Source organism: Bison bison, unplaced genomic scaffold (assembly GCF_000754665.1).
Source record: "Bison bison bison isolate TAMUID 2011002044 unplaced genomic scaffold, Bison_UMD1.0 scf7180017864297, whole genome shotgun sequence".
Taxonomy (NCBI): domain Eukaryota; kingdom Metazoa; phylum Chordata; class Mammalia; order Artiodactyla; family Bovidae; genus Bison; species Bison bison.
The window spans coordinates 6,309,223-6,324,886 of NW_011494869.1; the positions used below are offsets into that span (position 1 = coordinate 6,309,223).

Here is a 15,664-nt window from a genome sequence, read left to right on the forward strand (position 1 = left end):
TACCTAGCAAACAAAAAGAGTCTGAACTTGGTCCTCAGTCTGGCCCTACCAGGGTCTTCAAGACCCAGAGCCCAGCCACATCAGTAACTCTGCCCATAGGAGCCTCTCTGAGCTGGAATGGGCAGGTGGACTCAAAGGTCCCCAGAGTGCAACGTCAGGCTGGCCCAGCTCCAGGAGAGTAGCAGACCCACCCAGCCCGGTCAGCCCTGGCTCCCTCCCAGGGAAAGCAGGAGGGACACTGTGGCCGGGAAGCTCTCTGAGCACTTTAAAAGCCACTGCAGGTGGGCTCCTTGGTGCCTTCTCAGTTCCAAAATAATCCCCACTTCCTGCCATATCTGGAGCAAGAAGCCAGCAGTGCAAAAACACAAAATGGGAAGTGGTCTCCTCCAATCCCCGAGGTCAAGATGGGTCCTGAAAGGCAAGGTGCCTTCACTTTTACCCACGGAAAGCCATCATTCAGAGCCCAGAGCCCTCCTCCACTTTATTTCTCAATAAGTGAGGGTTAGCACCCACTGTCCAGCGCATCTGAGAGCGTGAAATCCATGGTGATGTCTCCAGTGTGGGGGTGGAACTCCACAGTGTAGGTGACAGTCTGCGAGCTGCCCGGCGGTGCTCTGGGGTCGAGTGTGGTGTTGAAGAAGTACACGGCCTGCTTACAATGGGGGTTCCAGCAACAGTCCCCCTGCAGAGAAAGCAGCAAGAAGGCACTGAGGCTTCTGATGTCCCAGCCAGCCCGCTCCTGGCGAGCCTCCAGCCCAGGCAGCTCACAGTGAGAAGCTGCTGTTCGGAGCTGGATGACCCAGGACCACTAGGAGTCACTACCCGGAATGCCCAGAGTACACGCGAGTGGCGTGATGGCTCCCGCTCTCAGGATCCACCTCCTCGGGGCCTGCACACAGCACTACCTCGTCCTCTGCAGGCTTCAGGAGGCCGGTGCTGACTGTGCTGTCCGCAGTCAGGTGGTATTCCATCCACAGGACAGCTCCGTGGCTCCTCCCACACCTAGAGATGGGCCGGGGGGTGGAAAGGGACCAGAAACAAACAGCTGCATGAAAGACTGGCATGGCCATGGCTGCCCTCTGCTTTTCAGAAACCTCTTATCCTCCCTACTTCCATCCTGCCCTGTCAGGAGGCTCCTAAGACTCCACCTGAATGAAGGTCACTCAGTAAAAGTGGCCTTCTTGCTGAGCAACCAAAGTGCCCACTCACTCCCCACAGTCTGGCCAAGTATTCAGAGTAATCCTGGGGCAGGGCCAGCTGGCTGCCAGCCTGGCCTCCTCTGCCTGAGATCATGCAAAGGTTGGCCCAGAAGGTTGAGAGAGCAGTCCAGGCATCGAAGTCTAGATTGCTCCTAGATAACTCTGGGCAGCAGGCACAGACAGGCAGCTGCCTTGGCTCCTCCTTGTCAGAGGAGCCCCAGGGGGCTCTGGGCTCATGGCTTCCACCCAGTTATAAGAGGGAGCTTCCTCCAGGAAGCAGCTGCCCCTCCCCGTGAAGGGAGCTGGAGCTGGATGGGCCTGACCATGTAGCACGACGACAGCCCCTGCCAATTCCTAAGCTGCTTCAATTCCCAGGAGGGTTCAGGAAAGGATATGGTCCAATGGGTAACCATAGCAACCAAATTCACGTTTCTCTGCAGCTGTGTGTAACGTACCGCTGAGCTCAAAGGGAGCCTCAGATGTGGGAGGATGAGCAAGCCCACTCTGGCTTTCTCCCCCACCCAGAAGCTATGGGGACCCCCACACATTTCAGGGCCACTTGAAAAAGGGCAAGGCTGAGATAAGGACAGCCATCCCACCCACATGAAAGTGACCAAAGTAAGTGCTTATAGCCATTCAGGCAATAACTATTAGAAAGCAAGCCCTGCCACTTCCTTCCTCACTCCCTGACCCTGGAGCCTCCACTCACCTTCTCAGCTCGATGGTGCCCTCAGCATGGATAGGCTGCAGGGGGACTGGCTGCCGAAAATCAAAGGTCAGGATCTGCTGGGGCTCGGAGAGGCTGCGGCACGGGTACTCCCACAGTGGGTGGGGCTCGGCCTCCTTGCTCTCCTTGAAGTCCAGGGCACGCTGAGAAGGTAAGAGAAGGCAGGGGTCTGCAGAGATAGAGCCAGGTGGCCAGGAAACATGGGGGTCCTGTCCCCATCTCCAGAGTTTACATATGCCAGTGGTCCCTCATCGCCATGGCCCTGGTCCCTCAGGGTAATTGCCATGGTCATATGGGGCAAGTGAGCCCCCATAAAAGACCACAGGTGCCTGGCCAGACCAGCTGGCTTCTGGTACCACTCACAAGCAATCTCCTCAGCAAGGCACTCTAAGCTTCATTTTCTGCTTTTTAAAACTCAAAAGCCACTGCCCATCTCACAAGCTACCTTGACCAACTGCCTACACTGGTGAAATCACTCATCACTTGGACACTTGCCCATTCAGTGACCCTTACTGATCACTACAGCTGCCAGATTACCACCCTACAAGGCTCCCAGTCTAGAAGGAGACAATTGGGGAGCAACTGCAGTGTGCGGGGACACTGACAGGCTAAGAACAGGGTTGGGCAGGAAAGCTGCCCAGAGGGGTGAACTCTAGGCTGCCTCTTGAAGGTTACCCAAGAGCTGTTAGCAAAGAGGAGAGTACACACAGCCCAGCAGGGAATGGTCAGAGAGCAAAGCAGAGCCAACAGAGTGGCAGGGGCTGGCTGCAGGGGTGAAGGTGGGGGCTCAAGGTTTTCCCGCAGAGGACAGACAGGGCCAGACTTCAGATCTACAGATTCACTTAAGCTCCCTGTGGAGAAAGGCTGATGGGAGAAGGAGTGGGGTATACGGTCAAACACAAGATGCAAGTGGCCCAGACGAGTAACAGCAGGGAAAGAAAACTTGTTCACAGAGGACCTGATGGTTATGGAACCCAACAACGAACTGAATGAGAAGGCGAAGGCTTGTCTGGGAGGTTGCTGGAGCCCTGAGCCCAGCTGGCAGGTATGAAGTGACAGCAGGTCTAGGACAGCAGCACTGGGAGGGCTGGACTAGGGGCGGGGGAGGAGTAGGTGGATTCTGGAGGCGGCGGGTAGGAGCGCCTGAAGACATCTCAGTGGAGTCACTGCTCTCAGCTATTTGGTCAGAGCTCAGGAGACAGGCAGGCAATGGCCAGCAAATAGAGAGAATGGAAACAGACACAGGGGTCTGGGCAGGGACCTCGGGGAGCCCTAGAACACAGGACACCTCAGGGGATAAGAAGAGGGGAGGAATCCAGGAAGGAGCCTGAGAAGCGGCCAGAGGGAGCTAGAGTGTGTGGTGTTCCCAGGAGCATGGAACAGTCAGTGGTCTGCTGTGGACAGGCAGGTAAGATGAAAAACTGCAAATGTCCCCCGGATTTTTTTTACTTAAAAAATGTTTACACAAGGAATCCACAATCACTGTAGAAAATGTAAACAGAAAGAAGCAAAAGGGAGGAAAAAACTAACCACTTGCTATCACAGAACTAACATTTTGGTGTCTGCACTCCACCCCTTTTTCACTACACGTGTAATTTTTTTTATAATTAAAACAAAATTTTAATGTTGCATATACTTTGTACAGGTCACTTTCCATTTACAGTTATTACATTTGTGAATTTTCTTAATATATAAAAATGTGATGGTGTCGTGCCCTTCTCATAGGGCTCGTGACTCTTCACATCTATTCCGGCCAAGTATTGTTGGCACTTTCATGACTGCCCTCGTTTCTGGGAGCTGCAGACCCTGGTGGCTGGCTGGATCCCCTACAAATGTACAGATAACCCTGCAGGAACCCTCCTTCTACATCCCACCCACCTCCACCCTCAAGCACCTTCCCCTGAAATGGAGTCCCCAGAATGAAAACAGCTGGCTCAGAAGGTTGCCAAAATCGCCTTCTAGAGAGGCCATCCCAAACAAGAACTACCTGCTGACACTGGCAGGAGTGGTTCCAGTGGTCTGGTGACAGACGGGCCCCAGCCCAAAATTCTGATTCAGGGATTACAGTCCCAGGCTGAGAATGGCCTAACACCAGCCAGACTTGGAGATGCAGTGGCTCTCAGGTTCATGCTCACGGTGAACCAAGTAGAACAGATATGCCTGTCCCTGCTGCCCCCAGCAGAGGAGCTCTCTGCATACTGCCCACATTGCCCAACCCAGGTCCCTCCATGGAAGCCAGACATCCCCTTCAGAAGCCTGTGGCCCGATGGAGTGTGGATGGAACACGGTGGCGGGAGCTGCGGCCCTGCATACCTTAATCATGTCATCCATGATGTGCACATCGAAGCCTTCACAGTCACCACAGGGGCTCCGGATCCGCCACAGGTCCTGAAAGGAAGGTACAGCCTTCACTGACACCCACCCGCCAGGGCATGCCAACACCCACACCCACCCAATGGGGGTGGGTGGGCAGGCACGGCCATGGTTCTGTGGGACAGCACATAGATGTCGACACCCACTCAGGCACACCAAGTGTAGTGACAAGAGTAGGAAGGGTAAGAGGCTGGGGCTGCCCCAATTCCACACCTGAGGCACATCTTGCTGCTCCCACAGGCCTGGAAGAGATTCCCACAGCTGAAGGGACCCAAAGACACCAAAGACCCAGGATGGTTCCTCAGACCTGCAAAGCCTCTCCTGATCCCAAACCCTCTCCACTGAGGGACAGCTGACCAGAGCTACTCAGACAGGCTCTCTAACCCCTCCCTGTCCATCCTGAACACTGATTCATTGGGAAGAACTCTGTCAACCACTTCTTGAGCCTCTATGCCCATAAAGAGAGTGTGAGGACGACAGGATCCTGGGAGGAAACCAGAGGTTAGTCAACCCGGTCACTCAGTATCCTCTGTCTCTGGGACATACACCTGGGAACAGCATCGTTCTCCATAGTCCCTCACTGGCCATGAAAACCAGAATTCTTGTGGAAATCTGGTCAAGTAAATAAGTTAACGCAGAAGAAATGGCCAAAAAATTAAGTGACAGAACCACTAAGCTACCAAGGGATAAAGCCATCCTTACCAAAGAGACATCAAATGAAGTTCACTCTGTATTTCAGGTTAAAAGCATTTCAAAATCCTTTTAATAAAAAATACCTTTCCCAAAATGACTTTTTGACTATGGTTCTGCTTTGATGAGAAAATGAAAATGAAGCTTTTCAATTTTTCTTGCATAAGGAAGCTGACTTGCCCATCTCAAAATGCTTTTAACAACTGGAGCCTCAGCTCTTAATGAGAGCAGAGCAAGCTGCACAGCTTGTCTTCTGAAACTCTTAATTTATATTTTAAAATTATTCTGATAAGCCGTAATTGTAAAATGACAACACACAACCATTTCCATTTCATGTGCTAAATTACTTCATTTTTACAAAGGCGAGCCTCTTCTTTTCAGCCCTGAGGTGTGCTGATACAGAAAAACAGAGGTTTTTTGACCCTAGGTGCTCCACCTGCATTCAAGGTCCACACAAGAAAACAACTCCCCATCCCCTGCCAAGAAAACCTCCGGGTGGCCTACCCTGAACTCCACGACCACCACATGCAGTGAGGCAGCCTGGGGCATCACCACAGCGCCAGGCCCCAGGTGTTGGTCCACAGCAGTCCGCACATACCAGAAGTACAAGTTGTGCCACGGAAGCAGGCTGGTGGTGAAGAACGGCTCACCCAGCAGGAAAGAAACCTGCAGATCAGAGAGAAGCAGGCCCAGGTATCAGAAGGATTCAGCTGAGTAATAAAGGACAAGTTTCACAGGCACATTCATTTTTTCACTCACTCACCCACTTGGTCGGTCAGTCAGTCCACACGCAAGTCAAGGCCTGCACCTACCCTTGAGGATACAAAGATGAGAAACAGACACAAGCCCTGCCCTCAGGAGGGCAGAATGGAAAAAGGGAGCAGACGAGGCTAGGCGCCGTCCTCAGAGAGTGCGGTAGGCTCTGACAGAAGCAAGGAAGGGGCTCACAGAGGGACCCTAGAAGTAAGAGCTTCAGGAAGAGCTTCCAGGATGGCATCCTGGAAATCCTACTCAAAGCTTTATCCTGACAATTCATTGTCAGTGCTAGTCTGTCTCCCTCACCAGGCTCGTAGACCAGAGAAGTGGGGACACTGGCAGACACAGTATTCCCAGCACAGTGCCTGGCCCAGAGCAGATGTCAGTGAAGGTTTGTTGATCAGATGAATAAATGCATGAACAGGAGACAGAAAAGCAAAAGAGTGGGGAGTCCAGGCAGAGGTGTGGGCAGAGGCCAAAGCAGGAGTGTGAATGACAATGAGAGCAAGGCCCTTCTGGGAGCTCACCAGATGAGCAGGTAGGGTAGGACAGTAAAGGAAGAGGCCAGAGCAGTGGAGAGGAGCCAGGTCACCCAAAGGCAGCTGATGACAGGAAAAGGAGACTGAACTATGCCTTGGAGGCAAGAGGGGATCACTAAAAGCTTTAATCAGGGCTTAATATGAGAAGGAATGTGCTTTAGAAAGATTTTCAGGAGTTCCCTGGTGGCCTAGTGGTTGGGACTTGGGTTCTCACCACAGCCTGGGTTCAGGAGCAGTGCTGTGACGGAAAAAGGGAGGTGACACTGTGTGTCTCTGTCCATCCCAGCAGAGCCATCCTGCTCTTGCTGAAGGAGCAGCGATTGGAGAGCAATGCAAGTATTCATTCATCAAGCATCTCTGGGGACCCACAGTGAGGCCCAGAGAAGGGGGCAGTCAGGCCATCTCAGAACTGTGCTATCTAGAGCAAATGCACAGCGCTCTCTACTCACCTTTTTACCCTCCAAGTCTGCAGGTGTTAATAATTCAGGCCGTTTCTCTATTATATTAATTTTGTCTTCCAAGTGGTTGGCCTTGAAGATCTTAGAGAGAAAACAAAAGTGTTGGTTTCATTGAGAAAAAGAACACATCTCAGAGTTGCTTTATCTGTGTGCAGTTCTCTGGCCAAACGGTTCTGGAGCACCACTTTCAGCTACTCTGCTGAACTTCTCCCCTCCAAGGGCCTCCTACAGACTGCAGGTGACATCATGAGCAAAATGTCTTAAGAGCAATAGAAATTTCTCTTGCAGGCACACTGGCAAGGCTCAGAAGTAGGCTTGTAGTCCTGGTGGGGTGGGTTATCCTTCAGAAAGGAAATCAAAACCAGTCACTGGCCAGGATGTGAAGCACCATCACAGAACCAAGCAGTCAGGACAGCTTGTGAGCAGTGACTCCCCGGGTGCTGGTGTCCCAGAAACAAAACTTTAGTTCTATTACTGCAAGGAGTTTTGGTTTTTTAGTTTTAAGTGAAGTGAGGAGAAAAGCCTATACTTCTTCAGCCACAAAACACAAAGTAGAGTCTAAACTTTGCTCACTGCTATTCAACGACAGCTCCAGAAGACTTCCAGGGCAGCTCTCGACTCAGGAGTCACAAGAGTTACTGGCAGCTGCTACTTCCCCCAATTCCCTCGGCACTGACACTGATTCAAAGCAATCGATCCCAGACTCAGGAAGGCAAGCCCCACAGGTCCCCACATTATTTCAATAATGACAATTATCACTTACTTTTTTCATCAGTCTATGAGAAGCTGCTGAATTCTCTATTGTAAATACCTAAAGGGAATATCATATTAGTTGTAAGAGATGCACTTAACAGAAAAAGTAAATAAACAGATTAAAATGCAACTCCAGGGACTTCGCTGGTGGTCCAGGGGTTAAGACTCCACACTTTCAATGCAGGGGGTATGGGTGCCATCGCTGGTTGGGAAACCACAATCCCACATGAAAAGCAACTCCAAAGCAAAGGACAACACCTAACCAACTACGTCTGTGCTCACGATCCCCCCGGATAGTACAACATTCTGTGCTGACCCTGGATTCAGACTCAGGAGCTGCAGCTACATGGCAACAGCTATAGTCTGACTCCTGCTTGCACCTGAGGCAACAACCCCTCAGACACCAACCCAGCACACCCACAATGTATGTGGCAGCTGCACTTGCAAAGAGTTTTAGTCACAAAACTGTGACTAAAGAGTGTCATCAGTAAGCTGGCAGAAGGCACACGGCCAGTACCTGCTCCACCCCAAGGTGATAGGCCAGCATGGACAGCAGACTGCCATCACTGACGCACAGGCAGACACTGTCCGGCTTCAGCACCTGCAGGAAAAGAGCAACCTCAGCACAGATTTTCTTACAATGTTGAGAAAATTCTTGTTGACAAACTGAAAGGCACGTTTTCCATCTGACCCTCTAACCCACTCTGTGATCATTCAGTCCCATCTCCTCCTCACTCCATCGCCCACATGGCCTGGCTGCATTTTCCTGTGCCCCAACAATGGTCAAACCTGCCTCCCAGGCCCCGGTGGCAACCAGCCTCACCCTCCAACACACCCTCTGCCTCACCTCTCCCCATTGAGACCCCACTGTCAGGAGACTCTCCTCAAGCCATCCTAGAAGGCCCCACTGAAGGCCTGCCCTGTTTATCGGAGGCCACCCCCAAGTCACGACCACAGGCCTCTTCCCTGTAAAGTCACAGCACGGACAGCCACAGGCATGTCGAATGACTCCTCACATCAGGGATGCCTTTGTGGGTCACAGATCCCTCTGAGAGAAACTCAGAATGTCTGGGATCCTCCCCACCCGCCCCCGACAAAATGCAGGCATGTGCATACCAGCACACATATTTCTGCATACAACTCCAAGGGGTCCAGAGACCCCCATCCAAACCTTGTGGTCCCCAGGCTAAGACCCCTTCTATAGGCAGCAGGGAGCAAAGGTTTTTCAGAAGAGCTATATAACCAGATTTACAATCTAGAACATTTTAGAAAGAAAACAGAAAATGAGAGGAATAATGGGGTGGCTGAACCCATAAGGATCGCCAAAGGAACTGCTGGTGACCATAAAAGCAAAGTGTCCAGAGGGACAATAGCAAGGGCCAGGGAGAGGCTCCTACAGAAGAGCAGAGAACCAGTCCCTTCTGATCCAGAAACAAGCTCCCAGCCTCGGCTCAAACACCCACCCAGTAGGAGCTGGTTGAAGCTACTCATGGACAGACAGGAGAGCACAGAAGACAAAACCAACTGATCATAAGTGAGCAGTGGGCTGGGGTCCACAGGACAAACCCTTTCTGGCCTGTGACCACCCAAAGGGCTGGATACTCACCGTCCTCAGGGCCTGGATGTATTGATCAGTTCTGTTCCGATCATTGATCTCTCCAAACCGAGGCCGGTTCCAGAGCAGGTGAGCCTGGCAGTCACACACGGGGCGCACTGGGTGGACTCTCCCATTCTTTTCAGGACTGGATCAGAAAATGAACAGATACAGGGTGATGACCTGCTAGGCAATGGCGAGCATGAAGGCACAGCACAGGGACCTGCACCAGGGAACTCAAGTTGGAGAGGGGACACATCCATGGTCCTCTAGGGGACATGAATCTAGGCACTGGCTTTCGAGTGGGCCTTAGGGTTGGAGGCCCTCCAATTCAAGACTTCTCATATATATATCTGCCCCAAATGGGGGTCCTACCACCAGGGTAGCCTCTTCTCAGTACACACAAACAGGCACCCAGCCACAAACTTTTGCCCTTATTTGGTTCAGATACAAATGTGCCCATTCAAAATCTCTACAGGGTCCGTGGAGGGAATTTACATCAACAGACAATGTCACAAGCCTAGTGTCCCACCCCACAAGGCCGGAGGCACACCTGGTCTTCTGAAGGCTATACCACACACAGTAGTCGTCGTGGTAGGCTACCAGGCAGAGGGCTAAGCCCTGGACAACAGGCTCCTCCTGTGGTAGGAAGTACACACACTGCATCCAGTGGTCCCGCCACTGAAACAGGAAGAGAATCAGCTGTCACCAAGCTGCAACAAGGGCAATGCATCAAATCCCGGGGCCAAAACCCAAGCCAAAAACCAATTTGCTGGGAGACCACTGTGTGAACTACACATTGCTACTATGGCCAAAGAGATAAAGAAAATTTTCAAATTAGAAATGCTAAAGGCCCAAAAACTTCATGGAACACTGCTGGCTTTAGGAAGACAGAATGTAGCTGATAGCAGTGGTCTTTAGGGTGGGCTCAGATGAGGGGACTCCAGCCCCTGCCCTGTGTGTGTGTTGGGGCAGAGGGGGAAGGGTGGAGTTGGAAGGAGGGAGGGAGAATGCAAATATGGTAAACATTAACAACTGGTAAATTTAAGTAGAGAGCATACTGATGTTCGTTTTCACTTACTTTATGGATTCAGAATTTTCAAAATAAAAAATCGGAAAAATAGCCAGCACCACTTCTCAGGAGGGCATTTAGCAACCAAATACTGTTTGTTCACCACTGGTTCTATAAGAACAAATTAACTAGCCACTTTAGTCCCTACTTTCACATATCCTGAAAGGAGTTTAGGGTAGAAATCAGGAATGAGAGAGCCAATGCTCTGGGAAAAGCTCGCAGAACAGGGCTTCAGACAGTTATTTTCAGAAAACCTTATGAACCCAATTTCTTGTATATTCTCATATCCAGAAAAGCACTAAATTCATTAACAGAGATACCCGATGACTAACAATAACCTTCTGCCAGAATGTGTACTTAACTGCAAGTATCTCCTTTTCATTAAAATCACATATATACTGATCTTCACACACACACAAACACTCACACATACATACACACACACACACACACACACTCCTCCTTCTCCTCCTTCAGAGCAGCTCCTCAGAGCGATCTTAGAGGCTATAATCCTCACTTGGCTTCAAATGAAACTTAACTTGCAACTCTCTTGCTGCATTTTTTTTCTCCCAGTTTATCCTACCCGATCTTGAATTTAACTTAAAGTCCAGTGAATGCCATTCCTATCTCTCGAAGATGTCTATTTGAAGGTGAAAGTGAAAGTCGCTCAGTCGTGTCTAACTCTTCAGTCATGTCTGACTCTTTGCAACCCCATACAGTCCATGGAATTCTCCAGGCCAGAAAACCAGAGTGGGTAGCCCTTCCTTTCTCCAGGGGATCTTCCCAACTCAGGGATGGAACCCAGGTCTCCTGCACTGCAGGTGGATTCTTTATGAGCTAAGCCACAAGGGAAACCCCTTGTGGTAAGGTAAAAGCTAGGAATCCAATCTAACCAGATACACTCTGGGGATAATAAACAGTAACAAGGAGCGGGGGAAAAAGATTCTCTAAAACTTGTTATTCATCCTTTACTATGCCCTCCTTGACCCCTCCCGGGCTCCCGCGATACTTCCCTGTCACCATGTCCTTCCCACACACCAGACTCCCAGATCTGAATGCTAAAGAGCTGTGACAGAAGCCACTATCTGAGGCTGATTAAGGGCAGCTCAGTGAAGTCCTGAGGGAGACTCATTAGCAGCTCTTCAAACTCTAAACAGTCCAAAAGTCACCACTGGCAGAGGGAGGACACAAGCCCCACAGCCAGGAGACCTGGAGACAAGCACCCACCACTGCTGCTTAGACATGAGGTCCTGCTCCTGACACTGGGCCAGGCTCTCTGTGGTTACCCAGGGGGTCTTATATGAGGATTCAAGGAGAAACTACACACAGGAACACTCTGAAGATATGCAAATAAGAATCGTTAACATTTTAATGAAATTCTTATGCTAGTATTGCAACTACCACACTCCTGGAGAAGAAGAAAGCAGCCCAGTGTCGATCTGAATTCTGTGGGAGAATTCTCCCCCACCCCCAACCCGTACCACACACACACACAGCCTGCAGTGGACTGAGGCTATGAAGAGTGGAGCCGGGCAGCTCAAGGGCCCAGGAGGACTGACTGAAATCCCGCAGCAGTCATGACCCTGTGGAACTCAGGAACTTGGGGAGATGCTAAGGCCTTCCATCAAGTCATCATGTGTACACCCCGAACCATCAGCTGAGCAATCAAAACAAAGCCAGTGACCAGCAAGTGGTAACTGAAATCAGAATACACAGAGGATGGTGCCCAAGGCCTCCCAGCTAGAGGGAAGATTTGATTCCTTGGCCCTAAAGCATCTTTCCCACTTTCTTCCCCTTGTGCATAATGCTCAGTCAGTCGTCTCCGACTCTTTGCAGCCCCAGGGACCGCAGCCCACCAGGCTTCTCTGTCCATGGTATTTTTTAGGCAAGAATACTGACATGTGTTGCCACTTCCTACTCCAGGGGATCTTCCTGACCAGGGATCAAACTCAAGTCTGTTGTGTCTTCTGCACTGGCAAGTGGATAATTTACCACTAGTGCCACCTGGGAAGCTCCAGTGTGTATAGAGGGGTGGATAACATGCATATGAGAGAAAATTCAAAAGATATAAAAGGCTCATGGAGTGAAAAGTAAGCCTCCTTTCCATCCCTAACCTCAGCCCCCTTCCCAGAAGCAACCTTTTTTACCAATTTCTGTGAATTCCTCCGAAGATACCCTCATATACACACACCACACATATACACTCAGAAACACATACATTTTTCCCCCACGATCACACCACACGCGCTATTCTGTACCTCTCGTTGTTTCACTTGATCTATCCTTGAGACGTTCCCACACCAGTGCAGAGACAGCCACCTTGCCCTCTGAGCATGCAGGAAAACTGACTTAGCTAGTCCCTGCTGGTGGCCTCTAGGCTGTTCCAGTCTTTTCCATTAGAGTAGGGCTGCAGTGAGCATCCCGGTACACATGCCATGCTATACATATGCAGATCCAACCAGAGCCTAAATATTTAGAAGTGGCATCACTTTACATCCTGCCATACTGTAGGCCTCACTGCACTCTGTGACGCTCTGACCATCACTTTCCTGTTCTGCCCCACGGCTCCACCAATAGTCTGCAGACTCTGAACTTAATTCACTAACAGGTGAAAAATGGTATTTCATTGCATTTTAAATCTGCATGGTTCTTATGAGTGAGGCTGAACAGCTTTCCACACATTAAAGAGGAATAAAATATGGAATTAAATATGTATTTCCTTTTCTGTATGTCACATCCTCCCCACTTTCCATTGAACTGAAGGTAGATTTTAAGGTCACAGAAAATGAGGCTGCAGACAGGCTGTTGTTCTCTGCTGTTCAGCTGCTAAGTCGGGTTTGATTCTTTGCAACCCCGAGGACTGCAGCACGCCAGGCTCCTCTGTCCTTCACGATCTCCCTGAGTTTGTATCTCCCAGAGTAGTTCTCTACTCCAAGCTAATCTGAGGTCCCCTGGGATTACTCTAGGGGCCAGGTCTAACAGTGGCTGTGCCAAGACACAGGAGAGCCAGCACACAAAAGCTGCCCAGTGGTTCACTGTGACCACTGGTGCTGGCCATGAACTCAGTCCCTTCTGTCTCTAAATGCTTGTGAATCTAAGACCCAACATGCTCCTTCCCCAGGACCAAAAGTGGATGACAACTTGCTGATTTCCATGAAAATGTGTTTAGTTAGCTCCTGCCTCTTACCTGGAGCTCCTCTGGGTCTGAGTGTGCCCAGGAGGGGGCCATGGTGCACTTGATCTTCCCCTCAGGGTCCATTTCAATGTCCCACCAGGAGAGAACCACCTGAGCTCGGCCAGACACTAGCGGTTCAAACTGCCTGCTATGGCAGGCTGCTGAGCTACTGACTTGCTTGCTGAAGTCCACACTGTAAAGAACATTTGGGAACTGAGGCAGATTTTAAGCTCACACAGTCCATTTTTAAGCTTTTATGGTAACCTCACCTGCAATGAGACTTGTTTGCAATGGACTCCTGATGTCAAAATGAATACAATAACGACTGCCAAAGACCTAATTCTACCAAGTGTCTCCAAGCGCCATGACCCTAGGTGGCCCCTTGGTACCTGAACATAGGCAGCACGTCGCTGAGGATGGTGAAGTCAGCGGGCGACACCTGGTTTAGCTGAATGTCGCAGACAGAGGGCGCGCCAGGGCACCTCTCCAGTTCCAAGGGGGGGATGATGACCCGCTCTCCACGGCTGGTCTGAACACGGATGGGAAACAGCTTATTCCATGACCACATCCTCCTGGACTCTACCAGCTGTGCATAGACGGTTGCTCTGTGAGGCACTGCTTCACAATTTGCCTAAGTTTATATTCAAAAAGTATAACAAAAGAACAAAAAAATAACCAGTTACACTGACCCACAGTAATTCCCATTGAGCAAAAGAGATTTATTCCCTAATACGAGGCAAGTTTAGTAACATCTAACGCCTTATCACTATTAGGACACTGAACTGTTTTCAGCCCAAAGCCCTTGGGAAAGGAAGAAACTAGACTGCAGAAAGAACACACATTATGTCTAAGATCATTTATGTCAGCTAAGTTCCTAGTTACCTGACACTCTTGAATATTTCAAAAATAAACCTTAATTGTCATCATGCTGATTAACTCCCACACAGACTTTGAAGAAAGAGTCTAAGTCTTCCTGTTAAATAGAAATCCTAGCACTAGGCTCAGAGCTTCCCTTCAGTGCAGCTCTCACCCGGACACTAGAACCTTCTTATGGCACAGCCCAGTAGACAAGTGTCCATCCTCAACCGACCTGACCTCCTGGCTGGGCACTGCCGACTTGGCTGTGGCTGCAGCCTCTCATCCAGTTTTCCTCCAACCCTCCAATACATTCATCCGACACCCTCTACGCACCAAGCACTAGGGGTCTCCCCACCCTCCCCCAGCAGGGTGGGCAAGACCTCACCCCACCAACTACCATCAGAGCGGACCCCAAACCGTACTGTGACCACCTGTCCACCTATCTGCCTTGCCAGGAGCTCACCTTCATATTCTTGGTACCCTAAAAAGGGCCCAGCAAAATGAAGGCACCAATAAAGGTGTCTCCTGAGACCAATTCCTGGGCCACTGCAACACCACATGGTCTGTCAGACGCCCCAGTGCCCCAGTTTCATGACCTTCAATGTGGCAGGACGAGGGACAAGGTACTGGAGACCATGTTGCCATAGCTCCTTCAAGTTCAGGCTGGGCAGATAGGGACAATGATTAGAGTGGACAGCAAACACCTGGCTGCTATGGGCCAACTGGGAGAGGAAGCTGAGGATAGCTGCTAGTGCACCTTTTAATTATGAGATGAATCAGAGAAAGACAAACTGGACAACATTAACATAACTCTAAATATCCTTGTTCTCTATTTCAAGGATTCATCTAATTGATGGCTTTAATGTAGAGAAAAAATAATTTCAAACACAGAATTCTGTATTTTGGAAATGACACGACATCTCACACAGTATGGGAATCCGCAGGACAATTACCTCACATGCTGACCATGTGAGCAGTGTGGACTCAGGCACCAATTGCATTGGGAGGAGCCTCCTTCCTCTCTTCAGGGAGACTAAGCGCCCCCAAAGAGAGTTCCAGGCTAGGACAGTTACAGGCTCATGAGAATGCTGCCCATATGGCAGGTGTCGGCAGAAGCAGCAGACACACATGCCTTCCCAGCTGGCCTCTGCCTCAGTCTCTACCTCCCCGTTTATGTTCATAAAAAAACAAGGCCAACGTCTCTGAACTAACATGTTCAGTATATCTTTCCCTTCTCAAAACAACTGTCAAAGGCTATCACCACTCAAGGTTATCAACAGCCTGGCATTCAAGGCCTACCCTCTACCCATTTTCCACTGTGAGCTCACAAGCACCACAGACCGGTGCTCTCACTACCCACTAAACAGGTCCTCGGCCTGGGACATCTCTCCTTTTCCTCAGCGCCTTCCCAGATTCCACCCTCTCTGTGCAGGCCCTCATCTCCCTCCTGACCCTTGACTTTTTCCACTG

At 50.3% G+C, this 15,664-nt stretch overlaps 1 protein-coding gene across 1 annotated transcript in view; it reads right to left on the reverse strand.

Moving 5' to 3' along the window:
- Positions 1–463: 463 nt before the first annotated feature.
- The window catches only part of PRMT7 (protein arginine methyltransferase 7), a 39,900-nt gene continuing 24,699 nt past the window's right edge, over positions 464–15,664 (reverse strand). Inside the window, exons 7-18 of the mRNA XM_010850976.1 lie at positions 13,726–13,967; positions 13,349–13,529; positions 9,643–9,770; positions 9,102–9,237; positions 8,013–8,096; positions 7,506–7,553; positions 6,734–6,823; positions 5,494–5,655; positions 4,240–4,314; positions 1,909–2,069; positions 906–1,002; positions 464–682 (exon numbers count right to left, since the gene is read on the reverse strand). Of these exons, the coding sequence (XP_010849278.1) occupies positions 503–682; positions 906–1,002; positions 1,909–2,069; positions 4,240–4,314; positions 5,494–5,655; positions 6,734–6,823; positions 7,506–7,553; positions 8,013–8,096; positions 9,102–9,237; positions 9,643–9,770; positions 13,349–13,529; positions 13,726–13,967 (1,584 nt within the window). The 3' untranslated portion in view covers positions 464–502. The remainder of the gene's footprint in view (positions 683–905; positions 1,003–1,908; positions 2,070–4,239; positions 4,315–5,493; positions 5,656–6,733; positions 6,824–7,505; positions 7,554–8,012; positions 8,097–9,101; positions 9,238–9,642; positions 9,771–13,348; positions 13,530–13,725; positions 13,968–15,664) is intronic.